Source organism: Nicotiana tomentosiformis, chromosome 8, assembly GCF_000390325.3.
Source record: "Nicotiana tomentosiformis chromosome 8, ASM39032v3, whole genome shotgun sequence".
Taxonomy (NCBI): Eukaryota; Viridiplantae; Streptophyta; class Magnoliopsida; order Solanales; family Solanaceae; genus Nicotiana; species Nicotiana tomentosiformis.
In genome coordinates this window covers 34,672,907-34,689,709 of record NC_090819.1, presented here as the reverse complement: position 1 = coordinate 34,689,709, position 16,803 = coordinate 34,672,907, and the positions used below count along the sequence as shown (strand labels likewise).

At 40.1% G+C, this 16,803-nt stretch overlaps 1 protein-coding gene across 1 annotated transcript; it reads left to right on the top strand.

Moving 5' to 3' along the window:
• The first annotated feature begins 3,648 nt into the window (after positions 1 to 3,648).
• Positions 3,649 to 4,746, top strand: LOC138897305 (uncharacterized). Its single transcript, XM_070183268.1, has one exon. The coding sequence runs from the start codon at positions 3,649 to 3,651 to the stop codon at positions 4,744 to 4,746; it is 1,098 nt and encodes a 365-aa protein (XP_070039369.1).
• The last annotated feature ends 12,057 nt before the right edge of the window (positions 4,747 to 16,803 follow it).

Genomic DNA, 16,803 nt, shown 5'->3' with positions numbered 1-16,803 from the left:
TCTCATATGGCCATACCATTCATTTCATATGATACATGTGCCATCTATTTAATATTCATGCCTTTACCCATTCGTCATGTCACATGACAACATTACTTGGAATAAACCAAAAGAGCATTTAAACATACCTTGAACTTCTGAACTTCAACGCACGAGTTAGAGGAAGAACAATTTCCCAATCAGTTTCATCGCACTATTCAAGATATCAAAGAAGGGTATTATTCCTAAATGTCTAAGTAACCTCCTCATTATAGATGTGGTCGACAACACACCAATAAGAAGGACTCTACTAGACACGGCTCCGAGATATCCTAGGACACTTTAAAACCTTAGGCTCTGATACCAAGTTTGTCACGCCCCAAAACCGAGGAGTGCGACCGGCACTCAACCGAGTGAACCCGGCCGAGCAAGCCTATTAGATTTCCTTCTATCCAACTCCTTCATGAATAAAGAGAATATATGTTTTCATTAACTGCATAATAAAGCGGTCATGCCTGAAATTATCAATTTCTTGCCATAAGTTTCATCATTTTTAAAGTCTCAAATGGATAAGTAGTACAACCACAACATAGCAAAGTTTAACTTTCCCAGCACCAATACACAACCCACACTATGTCTATGGGGCCTCTATGGATAAAGAAGGGTACAATGACACTGCCGGCAATATGGCCCCGGCTATACCTCAAACAGAATACACAAAGTATAAAAGATACATGACCCCGGGATGAAATGTGGCTCACCGAGTCTGCTGAGAAGATGATGATGTACCACTAACTGCGATCAACACTATTTGCTATGTAACCACCTGCATCCATTTAAAGATGCACCGCCCCTGGCAAAAGGGACGTTAGTACCGTCGAATAGTACTAGTATGTAAAGCTAAAACACTATCTCAATAGAATGATAAATAATACAAACAAGATTATCATAATATCAATGAAAGCCTTAATCAACATTAAACCTCAATTTAGGATCAAGACAGTGTTCAAATAAATTTCCATATCTCACATTGGGAGATTTTTAGTATCGATATTCCATTGTTCACATTACCATTATTCACAATACCAATACCACCGTACTCTCAGCACGGAGTCCGATCACGACCCGATCGGCTAGGCTATCTCTTTAGAGACATCAATCACAATTATTATCAATATCAATACCATTGTCTTTAACACGGAGTCCGATCTCGACCCGATCGGCTAGGTCATCTCATTTGAGACATCAACCATATCTGGAATTTCAATTATTATTTCCAGCACAGTTACTACCATGTGTGCGGCATGGCGTCCGATCATGGCTCGATCGGCTAGGCCATCTCACTTGAGATATCAACCACAACCACAATTTCAATTATCTCACATCATAGTTCTTTCATATTCTTTCGATGCATTGGCACTAGTAATTACGATTACAAAATCATTCTTGGCACTTGGTCGTATTTCATAATTTCAGTCCCCTTACCACATTCAAATATCATTATCATTATCATTATCATTATCAACAACAATAAGGCTTCCCATTCAAGACATTAAGTTCACATAACACAACAATCTGGGAATCTTAGGCACATAGAGGTTTTTCATACAATTTGGCATAACAACCTTTATTTCTTTTTTTGACATGAAGTCATAACATTTCTAACATATCTTCCACATTTTGAACATATCCTTAAATTGAAAGATGACATGATAAAACATTTAGAATAAATATTGAACATATATCCTTCAACAAAAACCACATTAGGAATAGCCAATTCAATAATGATCAAGGTCTTATTTCATTTACATGAACACCATGGAATTCGATTATAAGAAGAAGGGGGTTTAACCATACATACCTCAATTGAGCTTCCTTAAACTCTAAAATATTCCAGAATTCTTAGCAACTTCAATCTATTGTAGAAATATAACAAATTGAACCAAAATTAGGAGGATGGTTATGGTTCTAGCTCATTTGACCATTTTATCAAACACTAGGTGTGCATAAGGTTTCAAGGTCCTTTAATGGAGGATTCCATCATCTCACAACCCAATATTTACCATTTTTAGCTCACCAATCTTCCTACACTCTTTGATAACACATGCAAGAAAATAAACAACTCTCATACCCAAGAATTGTTTTGCTAATTTCCCATTCTTAGACAAAATTCAGAATTGAGGGTTAGAGTGTAGAATCTTACTTCTTGGATGAAGACCTAGTGAGTTTCCCTTCTTAATCTTCCAAACCTTGAGAAAGAATTGAAGAACAATTATTGAAGTACACCTTCTCACTCTAGGACACTCTCTCTCACTCTAAAAATATCAGATTTTAGTCCAAAATTACTTAACCGCTCTCAATACCTGGCCTTGGGGTTATTTAATGAGTTCTTACATCCGCGGCCTCGCACCTGGGCAAGTGGTCTCGCATCTGGCCATGCACCTGAGGCAGAAACTCTCAAAAATGCGCGGTCGCGCATCTGGGCGCTCATATGACACAGGTCCAGTAACATGGCCATAACTTTCTCTATACATATCCAAATGACAAACGGTTTGCTGCGTTGGAAACTAGACTCAATGGTCTTTAATTAAATAAGTATAGCACAACCTAAGGCATTATATATAGTGATTTTTATTCATTTGAAGTCGGGACTTGTGCCAATTAAAACATCCTTTCCACATAATGTGTCCAACTTGTTCCACACAAGTTCTTGCCATTCCCAAAATTCTTTAGTATGTTCCAACACACCTTAAACATACATTATCAATTCAACATTATTTAGCTCTATCCCATAGGTCTCCTTTGATACTCAAATAAGTTATTCCAAAATACCGTTGGCGCACTTTATAATCTTAAATCATTAGAAAATTTTTACAGGGCCTTATAATAAACTTCTGTTCTATTCTCTCACATATGGTGAGAACACGTACTAATAGGCATGATGGACAGCCACCAGTACTACCAGTTGGGCCGCAGAAGATCGAGGTCACGGTAGAGACCGCGGGAAGGGCAGAGGTTTAGCTCACACAGCAGCTAGGGCAGCACCTGCAGATACACTAGTTGCCCTGGTTTAGGAGCAGGTTCCAGTTGTGGATGAGCCTGTGGGACCATCTCAGGCACAAGTTCTACCCATTGTGATTCCAGGCCTTCAGGAGGCCATATCTCAAATTCTGACAGTTTGCACTGCCTTGCTTAGGTGGTTTCGGCTCACGCCGTACCTGCCACTTCCTAGGCCAGGGGAGGTACTCATACCCATGTTGCTCGTACTCCAGATCAGGTAGTGTAGAGAATTCAGATACCAAGGGAATTACCAGCCCAGTCGACTGTAGCTGCTCAGGCCTCGGTATTCCCCGTTATGGCAGACAATGAGCAGAGGAGGCTTGAGAGATTTGGGAGGCTTCGACCTCCAACATTTAGGTGTGAGTGGATGCTTCGGACAATGGGTATTCTGGAGACCAGTGGGGTCTCATTCACTACTTTTCAGTTTTCTGGGGCTTCCTTCAGGTGGTGGGAGGCTTATGAGAGGCGCAGGTCAGTCAGTGCTCACTTACATGGCCGGAGTTCTCCGTTCTCTTCTTGGAGAAGTTCGTACCACAGTCTCACAAAGATGAGTTGCGTAGGCAGTTTTAGCAGCTTCATCAGGATGGCATATCTGTGACAAAGTATGAGATGAGGTTTTCTGAGTTGGCTCGTCACTCAGTTTGGCTAGCTCCCACTGATAGGGAGAGGATTGGGAGTTTCATTGATGGCCTCACATATCAGTTGCAGTTGCTTATGATTAGAGAGAGGGTATCTAGTGTTACTTTTGATGAGGTAGTCGACATTGTTCAGCAGATAGAGATGGTCTATAGCCAGGAGCATGGAGAAAGGGAGGCCAAGAGGCCTCGTGGACCAGGTGACTTCAGCGGTGTTCCGTCAGGGGGTCAGTGTTACCACGACAGGGGTCGTCCTTACAGACATGCTCAGACGGGTCGTCCAGTTCACTGCGGTGCATCATCCAGCCATAGTTCATATAGTTATCATCAGGGCCAGTCATCTCTCAGTGCCCTACCAACTCGGAGTTCATTTAATGCACCTTCAGTTCAGGGCTCATCGGCACCGGATTCTTCTAGCGGGTATCCTGGTGCTCGGGGAGCCCTCCAGTCCCCACCACCATTCACAGGGAGAGGTTGTTTTGAGTGTGGAGATATGGGTCACATCAAGAGGTATTGTCCCTTCCTTACGGGAGGTCCAGCTCGGTTGAGGAGTCAGCCTACGACTTCAGCTCCCGTTACATCACCACCCGCTCAGCCAGCTCGGGGTGGAGCTCAGCCAATTAGGGGTCGCCCTAGAGGGGGAGGTCGATCAAATGGCGGTCAGGCCCAATTTTATGCTATTCCTGCCAGACCAGATGTTGTTGCTTCAGACGCAGTGATTACACGTATTGTCTCAGTTTGCCATAGGGAGGCCTCTGTACTATTTGACCCTTGTTCCACTTATTCATATGCATCATCATACCTCGCTCATCATTCGGATATGCCCTGTGAGCCCTTAGTTTCATCCGCTCATGTCTCTACTCTTGTGGGCGATACTATCATTATAGAGCATATATATCGGTCGTGTGTAGTGACCATTAGGAGTCTGGATACTAGAGTTGATCTCTTGTTGCTTAGCATGGTTGATTTTGACGTGATCTTGGGTATGGATTGGTTGTCTCCATGTCATGTTGTTCTAGATTGTCACGCTAAGACTATGGCATTGGCGATGCCGGGATTGCCGAGGAATTAGTGGAGAGGTTCACTAAACTATGTTCCCAGTAGGGTGATTTCGTATTTGAAGGCCCAGCGGATAGTTTGGAAGGGTTGTTTATCTTATTTGGCCTTTGTGAGGGATGTTAGTGCTGATGCTCCTACTATTGATTTTGTTCTGGTGGTGCGGGAATTTCCATATGTGTTTCCTGCAGACTTGTCGGGCATGCCGCCCGACAGGGATATTGACTTCGGTATTGACTTGGTGCCGAGAACTCAGCCCATTTCTATTCTATCATATCGCATAGAACCGGCTGAGTTGAAAGAATTGAAGGAGCAGCTTTAGAAACTCCTTGATAAGGGATTTATTAGGCCTAGTGTGTCACCTTAGGGTGCACCGGTGTTGTTTAGGAAGAAGAAGGATGGTAATATGAGAATGTGCATTGATTATAGGCAGTTGAACAAAGTTACAATCAAGAACAAGTATCATTTGCCGTGTATTGATGATCTGTTTGACCAGCTTCAGGGAGCGAGGGTGTTCTCCAAGATTGATTTGAGGTCTGGGTATCACTAGTTCAAGATTCGGGACTCGGATATTCTGAAGACAGCCTTCAGGACCCGTTATGGTTATTATGAGTTCCTTGTGATGTCTTTTGGGTTGACCAACACCCCAGCAGAGTTCATGCATCTGATGAACAGTGTGTTTCAGCCTTATTTCGACTCATTTTTCATAGTGTTCATTGATGACATCCTGGTGTACTCTCGTAGCCAGGAGGAGCATGCCCAGCATTTAAGGATTGTGTTGCAACGGTTGAGGGAGAAGAAGCTTTATGCTAAGTTCACCAAGTGTGAGTTTTGGCTCAGTTCAGTGGCATTCTTGGGGCACGTGGTGTCCAGTGAGGGTATTCAGGTGGATCCAAATAAGATAAAGGCGGTTCAGAGTTGGCCCAAACCATCCTTAGCTACGGAGATTCGGAGCTTTCTCGGTTTGGCCGGTTATTATCATCGCTTCGTGGAGGGATTCTCGTCTATTGCGTCGCCCTTTACCGAACTGACCCAAAAGGGTGCTCCTTTCAGGTGGTCGGATGAGTTTGAGGAAAGTTTTCAGAAGCTCAAGACTGCCTTCACCACAACTCCAGTTCTAGTTTTGCCGTCAGCTTCAGGCTCTTATATAGTGTATTGTGATGCTTCTCGGATCGGCATTGGGTGTGTGTTGATGCAGGAGGGTAGAGTGATTGCTTATGCTTCGTGCCAGTTGACACATCATGAGAAGAACTACCTTGTTCATGATTTGGAGTTAGCTGCCATCGTTTACGTATTGAAGATTTGGAGGCATTATCTCTACGGTGTGTCTTTTGAGGTGTTTACAGATCATCAAAGTCTCTAGCACTTGTTCAAACAAAAGGATCTACATTTAAGGTAGCGGAGATGGTTGGAGCTGCTAAAAGACTACGATATCACCATTCTGTATCATCCCGGGAAGGCCAATGTGGTGGCTGATGCCTTGAGCAGAAAGGCGGTGAGTATGGGTAGTCTTGCATTCATTCCCATTGGGGAGAGACCTCTTGTAGTTGATGTTCAGGCTTTGGCCAACCAGTTCGTGAGATTGTATATTTCGGAGCCCAGTCGGGTTCTAGCTTGTGTGGTTTCTCGGTCCTCTTTATATGATCGCATCAGAGAGCGCCAGTATAATGATCCCCATTTTCTTGTCCTTAAGGACACGGTTCAGCACGGTGATGCGAGATATGTGACTATTGGGGATGATGGGGTATTGAGAATGCAGGGTCAGATTTGTGTGCCCAATGTAGATGGGCTATGTGAATCGATTCTTAAGGAGGCCCACAGTTTGCGGTATTCCATTCATCCGGGTGCCGCGAAGATGTATCAGGACTTGAGGCAGCACTATTGGTGGAGGAGAATGAGGAAGGATGTAGTGGGGTTTGTAGCTCGGTGCCTTAACTGTCAGTAGGTGAAGGATGAGCATCAGAGACTGGGTGGATTGCTTCAGAGACTAGAGATTCCAAAGTGAAAGTAAGAGCGGATCACTATGGATTTTGTAGTTGGACTCCCACGGACATCGAGGAAATTCGATGCTATTTGGGTGATTGTGGATTGGCTGACCAAGTCCGCGCACTTCATTCCAGTTAGTACTACCTATTCTTCGGAGCAGTTGGCTGAGATTTACATCCGAGAGATTGTTTGCCTTCACGGTGTACTAGTTTCCATCATTTCAGGTAGAGGCACACAGTTTACATCGCAGTTTGGAGAGCCGTGCAATGAGAGTTGGGCACCCAGGTTGAGTTGAGCATAGCATTTCACCCTCAGATGGAGTCCGAGCGCACTATTCAGATATTGGAGGACATGCTATGCGCTGGTGTCATTGATTTTGGGGGTTCTTGGGATACGTTTTTGCCACTCGTGGAGTTCTTGGGAGGCGGTGTAGATCTCCGGTGGGTTGGTTTGAGCCCGGTGAGACTAGGCTTTTGGGTATATACTTGGTTCAGGATGCATTGGACAAGTTTAACTTGATACAGGAGTGGCTTCGCACAGCGCAGCCCAGACACAAGAGTTATGCCGACAGGAAGGTCCGTGATGTTGCTTACCAATTCCTCGAGTGTTGAGTCAAAGCCTTGAGTGCGGAGACAATCCTTTGAGTTCTTGGCAAAGTGCGGTATCCAAAACAGAAATTGTATCTCTTTGAGTCTAGTTTTCAAAAATTCAAAGCGTTTGTTATTTGGATATTTGTACAAAACATTATAACCATTTTTACAAAAAGTAGTAGTATAGTTACTGCCGATATCATGCTAAGTGCGGCCACAAGGCTTGGATTGTGGCCAGCAATGGAAAGTGCAGCCCGCGCTAAGAAACTACAGCGAGCACTATTTAGGTTCGAAATTTTTATATAAATATCGGGTTTTGTGATACAATTTCATTCTTCACCACTTTGGAGACTACGGGAGCTCGCTTTTGAGAGGGTTTGACCTAGATTTATATCAATAAGCTTGGTGCAAGTGATTCTAACCTATATCAATATTTTATACATAAATCTATCACTAGATTTAATATCAAGATATGATATTGAACCAGAGAAGTTGTAGTTTTTGTCTAAAACTTAAGAAAATAGATTTTGAGGTTTTGAACACTACTTTGGACTCAAATTTGGAAACTAACCACATATTTCGGCTCGTGCAGTTATGGGTCATTGGAATTTGGCTTTGGTTGCGGGTAAGGGTGGCAAGTGGGCCGGTCCAGGCTCGTGACCGGCCCGGAACCGCGGGCCAAACGGGCTAAACGGGCCAGGACTGTTTGGCCCGATTTTAGTGGGCCTGGGCCTGTCTCGTGGGCCGGTCCTATGATTTGTGCCCGCCAGGCCCGGGACCATTTAGCCCGCCTGGGACCGGGACCGGATCGGTCCCTTAGCGGGCCAAACGGTCCCAACGGCTATATCTTTTTAAAATAATAATAATAATAATAATTTTTAAATTTTAAAACTATAGCCGTTGGCCTGTCAAAAATAGCCGTTGGCTATTTATAAAAAAGTCATTTATCCCCCCAACTTTGTTTTAACCCCAAAACTTTTTATACATTTAATATATATACTATACTATACTATATATACATCTTATATACTATATATAAGATGTATATATAGCTTATCGAATATAGCTTATTACTTATATATATATATATATATATATATATATATATATATATATATATATACTATATATATATATATATATATATATATATATATATATATATATATATATATATATATAGTATATAAAATGTATATATAGCTTATCGAATATAGCTTATTACTTATATATATATATATATATATATATATATATATATATATATATATATATATATATATATATATATACATCTTATATCGATATATATATATATATATTATACTATATATACATCTTATATATAGCATATAAGATGTATATATAGCTTATATATATATATATATATACATACACATCTTATATATAGTATATATAAGATGTATATATAGCTTATCGAATATAACTTATTACTTATAAATATATATACTATATATACATCTTATATCGATATGTGTGTGTGTGTGTGTGTGTGTGTGTGTATATATATATATATTTTTATACATTTAGTATATATACTATACTATACTATATATACATCTTATATATAGCTTATCGAATATAGCTTATTACTTATATCGATATATATAAACTCCCCAGTCATACAAATGGAAAGATCATCCCCACAATCCAGAGAAAGGACATCTCCATCAGGATCGTCATACAGATCCACATTACTATACTATATATACATCTTATATATAGTATATAAGATGTATATATAGCTTATCGAATATAACTTATTACTTATATATATATATATATATATATATATATATATATATATATATATATATATATATATATTATACATTTAATATATATATATACTATACTATATATACATCTTATATATAGTATATAAGATGTATATATAGCTTATCGAATATAGCTTATTACTTATATCGATATATATAAACTCCCCAGTCATACAAATGGAAAGATTATCCCCACAATCCAGAGGAAGGACATCCCCTTCAGGATCGTCATACGGATCCACATTACTATACCATATATACATCTTATATACTATATATAAGATGTATATATAGCTTATCGAATATAGCTTATTAGAGCTTTAAAACTCAACTGAGTTGACTTTGGTCAATATTTTGAGCAAACGGACACGGATTAGTGTTTTGATAGTTTTTATAGGTCCGTATCATGATTTGGGACTTAGGCGTATGCCCGAAATCAAATTTCAAGGTCCCTAACCCGAGATATGGAATTTTGATGAAAAATTAAAATTTTAAGTTCAAATTATGATCGGATGTTAAATTATGTGCAAACAACCCCGGAATAGAATTTTGATGATTCCAATAGCTCCGTATGGTAATTTTGGACTTAGGAGCATGACCGGAATTTTATTTGGAAGTCCATAGTGGAATTAGGCTTAAAATGCTAAAAGTTGAATTTTTGGGAAGTTTGACTGGGGGTTGACTTGTTGATATCGAGGTCGGAATCCGATTCTGAAAATTGAAATAGGTCTGTTATGTCATTTATGACTTGTGTGCAAAATTTGAAGTCATTCCGAATTGATTTGATATATTTCGGCACAAGATATAGAATTTGAAAGTTCAAAGTTCATAGATTTTGATTTGAGGTGCGATTCGTCGTTTTGATGTTGTTTGATGTGGTTTGAAGCCTCGACTAAGTTTGTATTGTATTTTGGAACATGTTGGTATAATTGGTTAAGGTCCCGAGGGTCTCGGGTGGATTTCGGAAGGTAAACGGAATGGATTTCGGACAAAGAAGGCGGCTGGAAATTTCTGTTGCAGAAATTTCGCCAGAAATTTCTGGTACGTAGAGCCAAATGTGGAAGCTTATATCGCGCAATATATAAGGAATCAGATAATTATCAAAACATAAGAGTTGTAGCCCTTTGATTTTAGTTTCCAGAAAGTTAAACCATTCATCATTTGAACATTTGTACAGAAAGTTATGATGGATTGAATGAAGGCTGGTAGAACAGTTTTGCCAGAAATTTCGCCAGAAATTTCTGATGTGAGGAGACAACTTTGGAACCTTATATCTCGAAATCCATAAGGAATCTGAATATTTTCAAAACATGAAAGTTGTAGTCGTTTGATTCTAGTTTTCAGAAAGTTACATCATTCATCATTTGGACATTGGTACATAAAGTTATGATCGATTGAAGAAAGGCTGGTAGAGCAATTTTTGGTGGACTTTTAGTGACGGAAAATGGACTTTTAGTGACGGATTGATAGAAACTTAAGACCAAAAATGGTCATTTCATTCATTTCGTTTTGGATTTTTGGAGCACGGTTCTTGGGCGATTTTCACGGGAAAATATTGCGGTAAGTGTTCCTTATCCTATATTGATTATATTTCATGATTCCATTCTCATTTACATCATGAATCCGTGAATTTATGGAAGAAAAATCAAGATTTTTGCAAAATCTTCCAAAAATAAAAATTTAAGATTTGGAGGTCGAGTTGTTATCGGATTTTGGTAAATTTGGTATGGGTGGACTCGTAATTGAATGGGCTATCGAATTTTATAAGTTTCGCCGGATTCCGAGATGTGGGCCCCACGGGCAAATTTTGAACTAATTTCGGATTTTATTGAAAATATAATATTTTCTTATGAAATTGATTACTATAATTTATGTTGACTGTATCGAATTAATTATGACTAGATACGAGTCGATCGGAGTCAGAAAATAGAGAAAAAAGCATAATACTTGGTTAAATTAGAGCAAGTCGAGGTAAATGACTTGTCTAACCTTGTGTGGGGAAATTCCCCTTAGGATTGATAATTATAATGTGTGGAAAGTCGTGTACACGAGGTGACGAGTGTGTACACGTGCTAAATGTGAATGATTATATTTTAAATTGTGTAGATTACTGTTATGCATTAATTAAATTATTTTATTTTGTTATATTCTTCATTATTGATTTAATGTTTATATTTTAAATTTGTTTGACCTTTTCCGGCTAATTGTTTTTTTTGTTTAGTTGGAACTTGGTTTCTTTTATTCTGTGCATTATTTGAAGGCTGATTTTCTTTAAATTAAATATTATTAATATGAAGTATTTGACATTTTTAAACTTGATATTGAAACAATATATTAAAGATTTTAAAATATTATTTTCCTGAATTATTTACTCCTGAATATTTTTGTAAGATTTTCGTACTCATTGTGATGGAGCAGTGAGCTCTTTATTGTGGAAAACTATTATTGTTGAATTATTTTAACATGAGCCGTGAGCTCTTTATTGTAGAAAACTATTATTGATGATTTATTTTGGCATGAGCCGTGAGCTCTTTATTGTGAAAAAATATTATTGTTGAATTATTTTGGCAAGTTAAATTATTTGAGCACTTGAGGTGCAAATTGTGATATATTGTGATATTGATACGCATGCGGTGGTATAAGGTCTGGGTGTTGAAACGCATGCGGTGAGATAAGGGTGGCTTGATACGCGTGGCTAGTAGGGGTGACTACTAGAAGTCATGCGGTGTGATAAGGGTGGCTAAAACGCGGGATGCTATTTCGGGAAAAAATATTTTCTTTAAATAAATTGTGAAGGCTCCCGCGGTGATATAAGAAAATGAGATATTGTGAAATTATTTATAACTTGGGACTACGAGGCGGTACCTCGGTAGTGCCCTTGTTGATATTGATTTATGGCCATAGTTGCTTTCGATTAATTGTTGTGATTTTCATAAAGTTGAAGGAAATTCTGTTTTGATTCCACGAGATATTATTTGCAATTATTTGATGTCATTAAATGTGACATACTATTTGATTCATTTCCAATGTCATTTTATTTTACTACATTGATAAACATTTTACCATGCCATTATTATATTCCAATAGGGCCTCGACCTGACCTCGTCACTACTCTACCGAGGTTAGGCTTGGCACTTACTGGGTACCGCTGTGGTGTACTCATACTTTGCTTTTGCACATCTTTTTGTGCAGATCCAGGTACAGTTTTACCAGCCTAGACGTCAGTGAGTTATCTGCGCACGGAGACTTCGAGGTATATCTGCCAGCGTCCGCAGACTCCGGAGTCCCCTTCTATCATTTTATGTTGCTTCCTTATATTTTATTTAGACCTTGACATATAGAGACATTGAGAATAAATTCTTAGAAGCTTGTGACTTATTTCTACCGGGTTTTGGGAGTTGAAATTGTTTGAATTGTAGTTTATTTATTTCAGATATTTATTATTATTCCGCATTGATAGGCTTACCTAGTCTTAGAGACTAGGTGCCATCACGACATCCTACGGAGGGAATTTGGGGTCGTGACAAGTTGGTATCAGAGCACTAGGTTCATAGGTGCCATGAGTCACAAGCAGGTTTAGTAGAATCTTGCAGATCGGTACGGAGACGTCTGTACTTATCTTCAAGAGGCTATGGAACTGTTAGGAAATATTCACTTCTTTGACTCCTTATCGTGCGACATTGATTTAGCTTGAAACATATATCTTATATTCCTTTGTATCCACTCGTGTATGACATTGCGCACTCGGTATCAGTTGTGCGTCGACGGTTCGTGATGCCGTAGATGGACTATGAGGGAGCCAGAGATGCTCAAACATTGCCTCAACGTGTGGTTCCGACTGAAGATGCGGGCGTATTGAGAGATCACCTAGTGAATCATGTGGGGGTGCAACGGACGTTGGCGTCTGGTTGATTTATACAAGCTGTGAAGATTATTATTGTGGATCATCGGACGTTGTGACCTATGACTTCGCGCCGAGTAGGGGAGTCCACTACCAATGGGTGGATTGCGGGGTCATGTATTATATCAGTTTTGGCCTGAAATGTATATATGTGGTACTGAAAGGTTCCCTAAAATTTACACATGTTTAAGACCTGAGATTTTGTAGAGGATAAGGTTGGGACTTGCGGTATGTCCGCCTCCTTAATAATCCTATACTTCAATACCAAAGGAGTTATAGAAACAACTCTAAATTTATAGAAGGTCTACTCAGCATGGACGTCACTGTTGCGGATTTTTGGGTGCTTCGGAGTAAGTACACTTGTTGATGAGAGTCTGGACTATGTGGTTCGTGACAAGATTTGTCTGTATGGAGCTCTACTTTTGTGATCGGTTGTGTATAAATAGGGGTAAGGGTTACCCCAAAGAAGAGTCGAAGAGTATGTTAAGAAATTGGTCAGCTCAACAGTGTAGAGTCAGTATAACAAAAGAAGAAATTCGCCTTGGGAGAGATAATTCTCCACCGGTGTTCGTGGCAAGCCTATGAAGAGAGCAGACCAGCCAATGCAACACCGCCCACTTGGCTCAGTTCTCAGAAACACTTTTGAAAGAGTTTGTTTTCTGGACTCTCCGTAATGTGTGGCGCATAGGGTTTGAACGGTTGCGTCATGTCACCATTGACGATGTCAGAATATGCCATCAAGTTCAATAAGTTAGCCCGTCATACTCCTACTTTGCTTCCTACAGCCAGAGGGCGAGTCCATAGACTCATTAAAGGACTCAATTATGATCGTAAAATTTTGTACGACTCGGGAGCTACAAGCTGATACTTCATTTCTGCTAGTTGTACAAATTGCCAAGATATTAGAATGTGTTCGGGGTGAAAAAAAAAAGGAAACTAAGGAGACCAAGACGTTTCAAGGTTCTGGGGGATTCAGTGGATTCTACTCTGCAAGTATAAATTATTATGGAGGGAGCTCGGGCAGTCGGCCAGCCCAGTCCGCACATCAAATTACTCGGGGTACTCCAGTAAGTTCTTTTAATGCACCACCGACATGAGTTCCTACAATGGTTATTCCAGTTATCTGGCACAGACTCAATATGAGCAGCCTAACCCGCAAAAGGGTTGTTATGAATACGGTGATACTAGGCACATCATGAGAAAAATTGTCAAAAACTTGGGAGAGACTTATTTCATCAAAGCACTCAGGCTACGTGCCCCATTGCAGTTACTACACTACCCACACAACTAGTTAGGGGTGGAGGATAGACGGGTAAAAGGTGTCCTAGAGGTGGAGACCCAGCCGTTGATATATTTGTTTTACGGTATGGTAGAGGTCGCTACATCAGATGGTGTCGTTACAGGTACGACCTCGATTTAATATAAAGGAATAATTTCCTTAAGTTGATTCGGTTCTCAATATCGAAACGAGTCTTCCTATTGTGCTCCACTTATGAGTGAGCTTCATAATTCTATAATCTACTTATGTGTTTACCCCTGTTGGGAGATTTTATGGAGATAACTACGCCTATCATTTCGTGTTGGTCACTAATAAGAGCTGCGAGGCTAAATGTGGCTTTCTGTTACTCATTTCGGTAAATTTTGATGTAAATTCCGAATAATTAATTGCAAATTATGAATTATATACCCTACCGGTGTGGGGTTCATTATGTGTTGTGATTTGGTGTAACCGAAATTATTTAAAAGGAGAAAATGGAAATTTTCAATTGGCACGATGTGCATATTACTTGTGATTTAGAACTGAGGACGAGATCCTCACATTTTTATGTAAATTGATATGTTTAAACTGGGCTACGAGCTGCGGTGGAAGTTATATATGGACGAGATCCTTGTGAGGAAAATTCTTGTATTTAAGTTCTCCCTTGTGAAATTAAATTTATACTATAGTACTAATAGGGAGTCATGCCTGTTAGGCTTATTTGAAAATTCTTATATGAAATTCTCTGTGCATAGTTGTCAAATTCATGTTGTAATTATTAATTTTTGACCTACGAGGTAGGTGCCCGCCTAGGTGGCATTAAATATGACTCTTTAATTCGGGTAAATAACTATGAAGTCTTCATGCCTCGCATCTAGTTATCAGTATTGTGAAGGTTTGCAATGAGATTTTTGTTAACATGAGGTTAAATGACGATTCTGTAATTGATTATGAACAACTATTAAGACCAAATTGATCCAAGAGGGTGCCCCATTTACAGGGTCAGACGAGTGTGAGTTAAGATTTTAGAAGCTCAAGATCACTTTGACTCCGACACAAGCGTTGGTATTACTTACATATTCAAGGTCTTATACTGTGTATTGTGACGCGTCGCGTATTGGTCTCGGCACGATGTTGATGGAAGACGGTAGGGTGATTGCCTACGCATCCAGACAGTTAAAGGTACATGAGGAAAAAAAAAAGAAAAAAAAATTTGGTCTACGGCCTTGAGTTAGCAGCTATTGTTCGTGCCTTGAAGAATTTGGCGGCATTATTTGTACGGTGTCCATTGTGAGGTCTACATCGATCACCGAAGTCTACAACATCTGTTTAAACAAAAGGATCTTAATTTGCGGTAGCGGAGATGGTTGGAGTTGCTTAAGGATTATGATATCACCATTCTCTATCATCTTGGGAAGGCCAATGTAGTGGCCGATGCCTTGAGTCATAAGGCGGAGAGTTTGGGCAGCTTAGCATATTTACCGGTAGCAGAGAGGCCTTTGGCCTTGGATATTCAGGCCTTGGCCAACCAGTTTGTCAGATTGGATGTTTCCAAACCGAGTCGAGTTTTGGCTTGTGTGGTTTCTCAGTCTTCTCTTTATGATCGTATCAGGGAGCGTTAGTATGATGACCCCCATTTGCTTGTCCTTAAGGATACAGTTCAGCACGGTGATGCCAAAGAAGTCGCAATTGGAGATGACGAAGTATTACGGATGCAGGGCAGGCTATATGTGCCTAATGTAGATGGTTTTCGTGAATTGATTCTCCATGAGGCTCACAGTTTGCGGTACTCTAGATATCCGGGTGCTGCGAAGATGTAGCAGGACTTGAGGCAACATTATTGGTGGAGGAAGATGAAGAAAGACATAGTGGAGTATGTAGCTCGGTGTCGAAATTGTCAACAAGTGAAATATGAGCATCAACGACCGAGTGGATTGCTTCAGAAGTTAGTGATTCCAGAATGGAAATGGGAGAGGATCACTATGGATTTCGTTGTTGGGCTCTCACGGACTCAGAGGAAGTTCCATGCAGCTTGGGTGATTGTGGATAGATTGACCAAGTCAGCTTATTTTAATCCTATGATGACTACCTACTTTTTCGAGCAGTTGGCTCGAATCTATATTCGCGAGATTGTCACATTTCACGGCATACCGGTATCTATCATCTCTGACCGGGGTACGCAGTTTACATCACGGTTCTGGAGGGCAGTACAACATGAGTTAGGTACCCGGGTAGAGTTGAGTACAACATTTCACCCTCAGACGGACGGGCAGTCCAAACGCAGTATTCAGATACTGGAGGATATGCTTCGTGCGTGTGTGATAGATTTTGGGGGTGCTTGGGATCAGTTCTTACCACTTGCGTAGTTTGCTTACAACAACAGTTGTTAGTCAAGCATTCAAATGGCTCCGTATGAGGCCTTATATGGTAGGTGGTGCCAGTCCCTAGTGGGTTGGTTCGAACCGGGCGAGGCTAGGCTATTGGGTACAGACTTGGTTTAGGATGCCTTGGAAAAGGTTAAGTTGATTCAGGATTGACT

Coding starts and splice junctions, on each gene's coding strand:
- LOC138897305 (XM_070183268.1), top strand. CDS start 3,649: ATGAGGTTTTCTGAGTTGGCTCGTCACTCAGTTTGGCTAGCTCCCACT.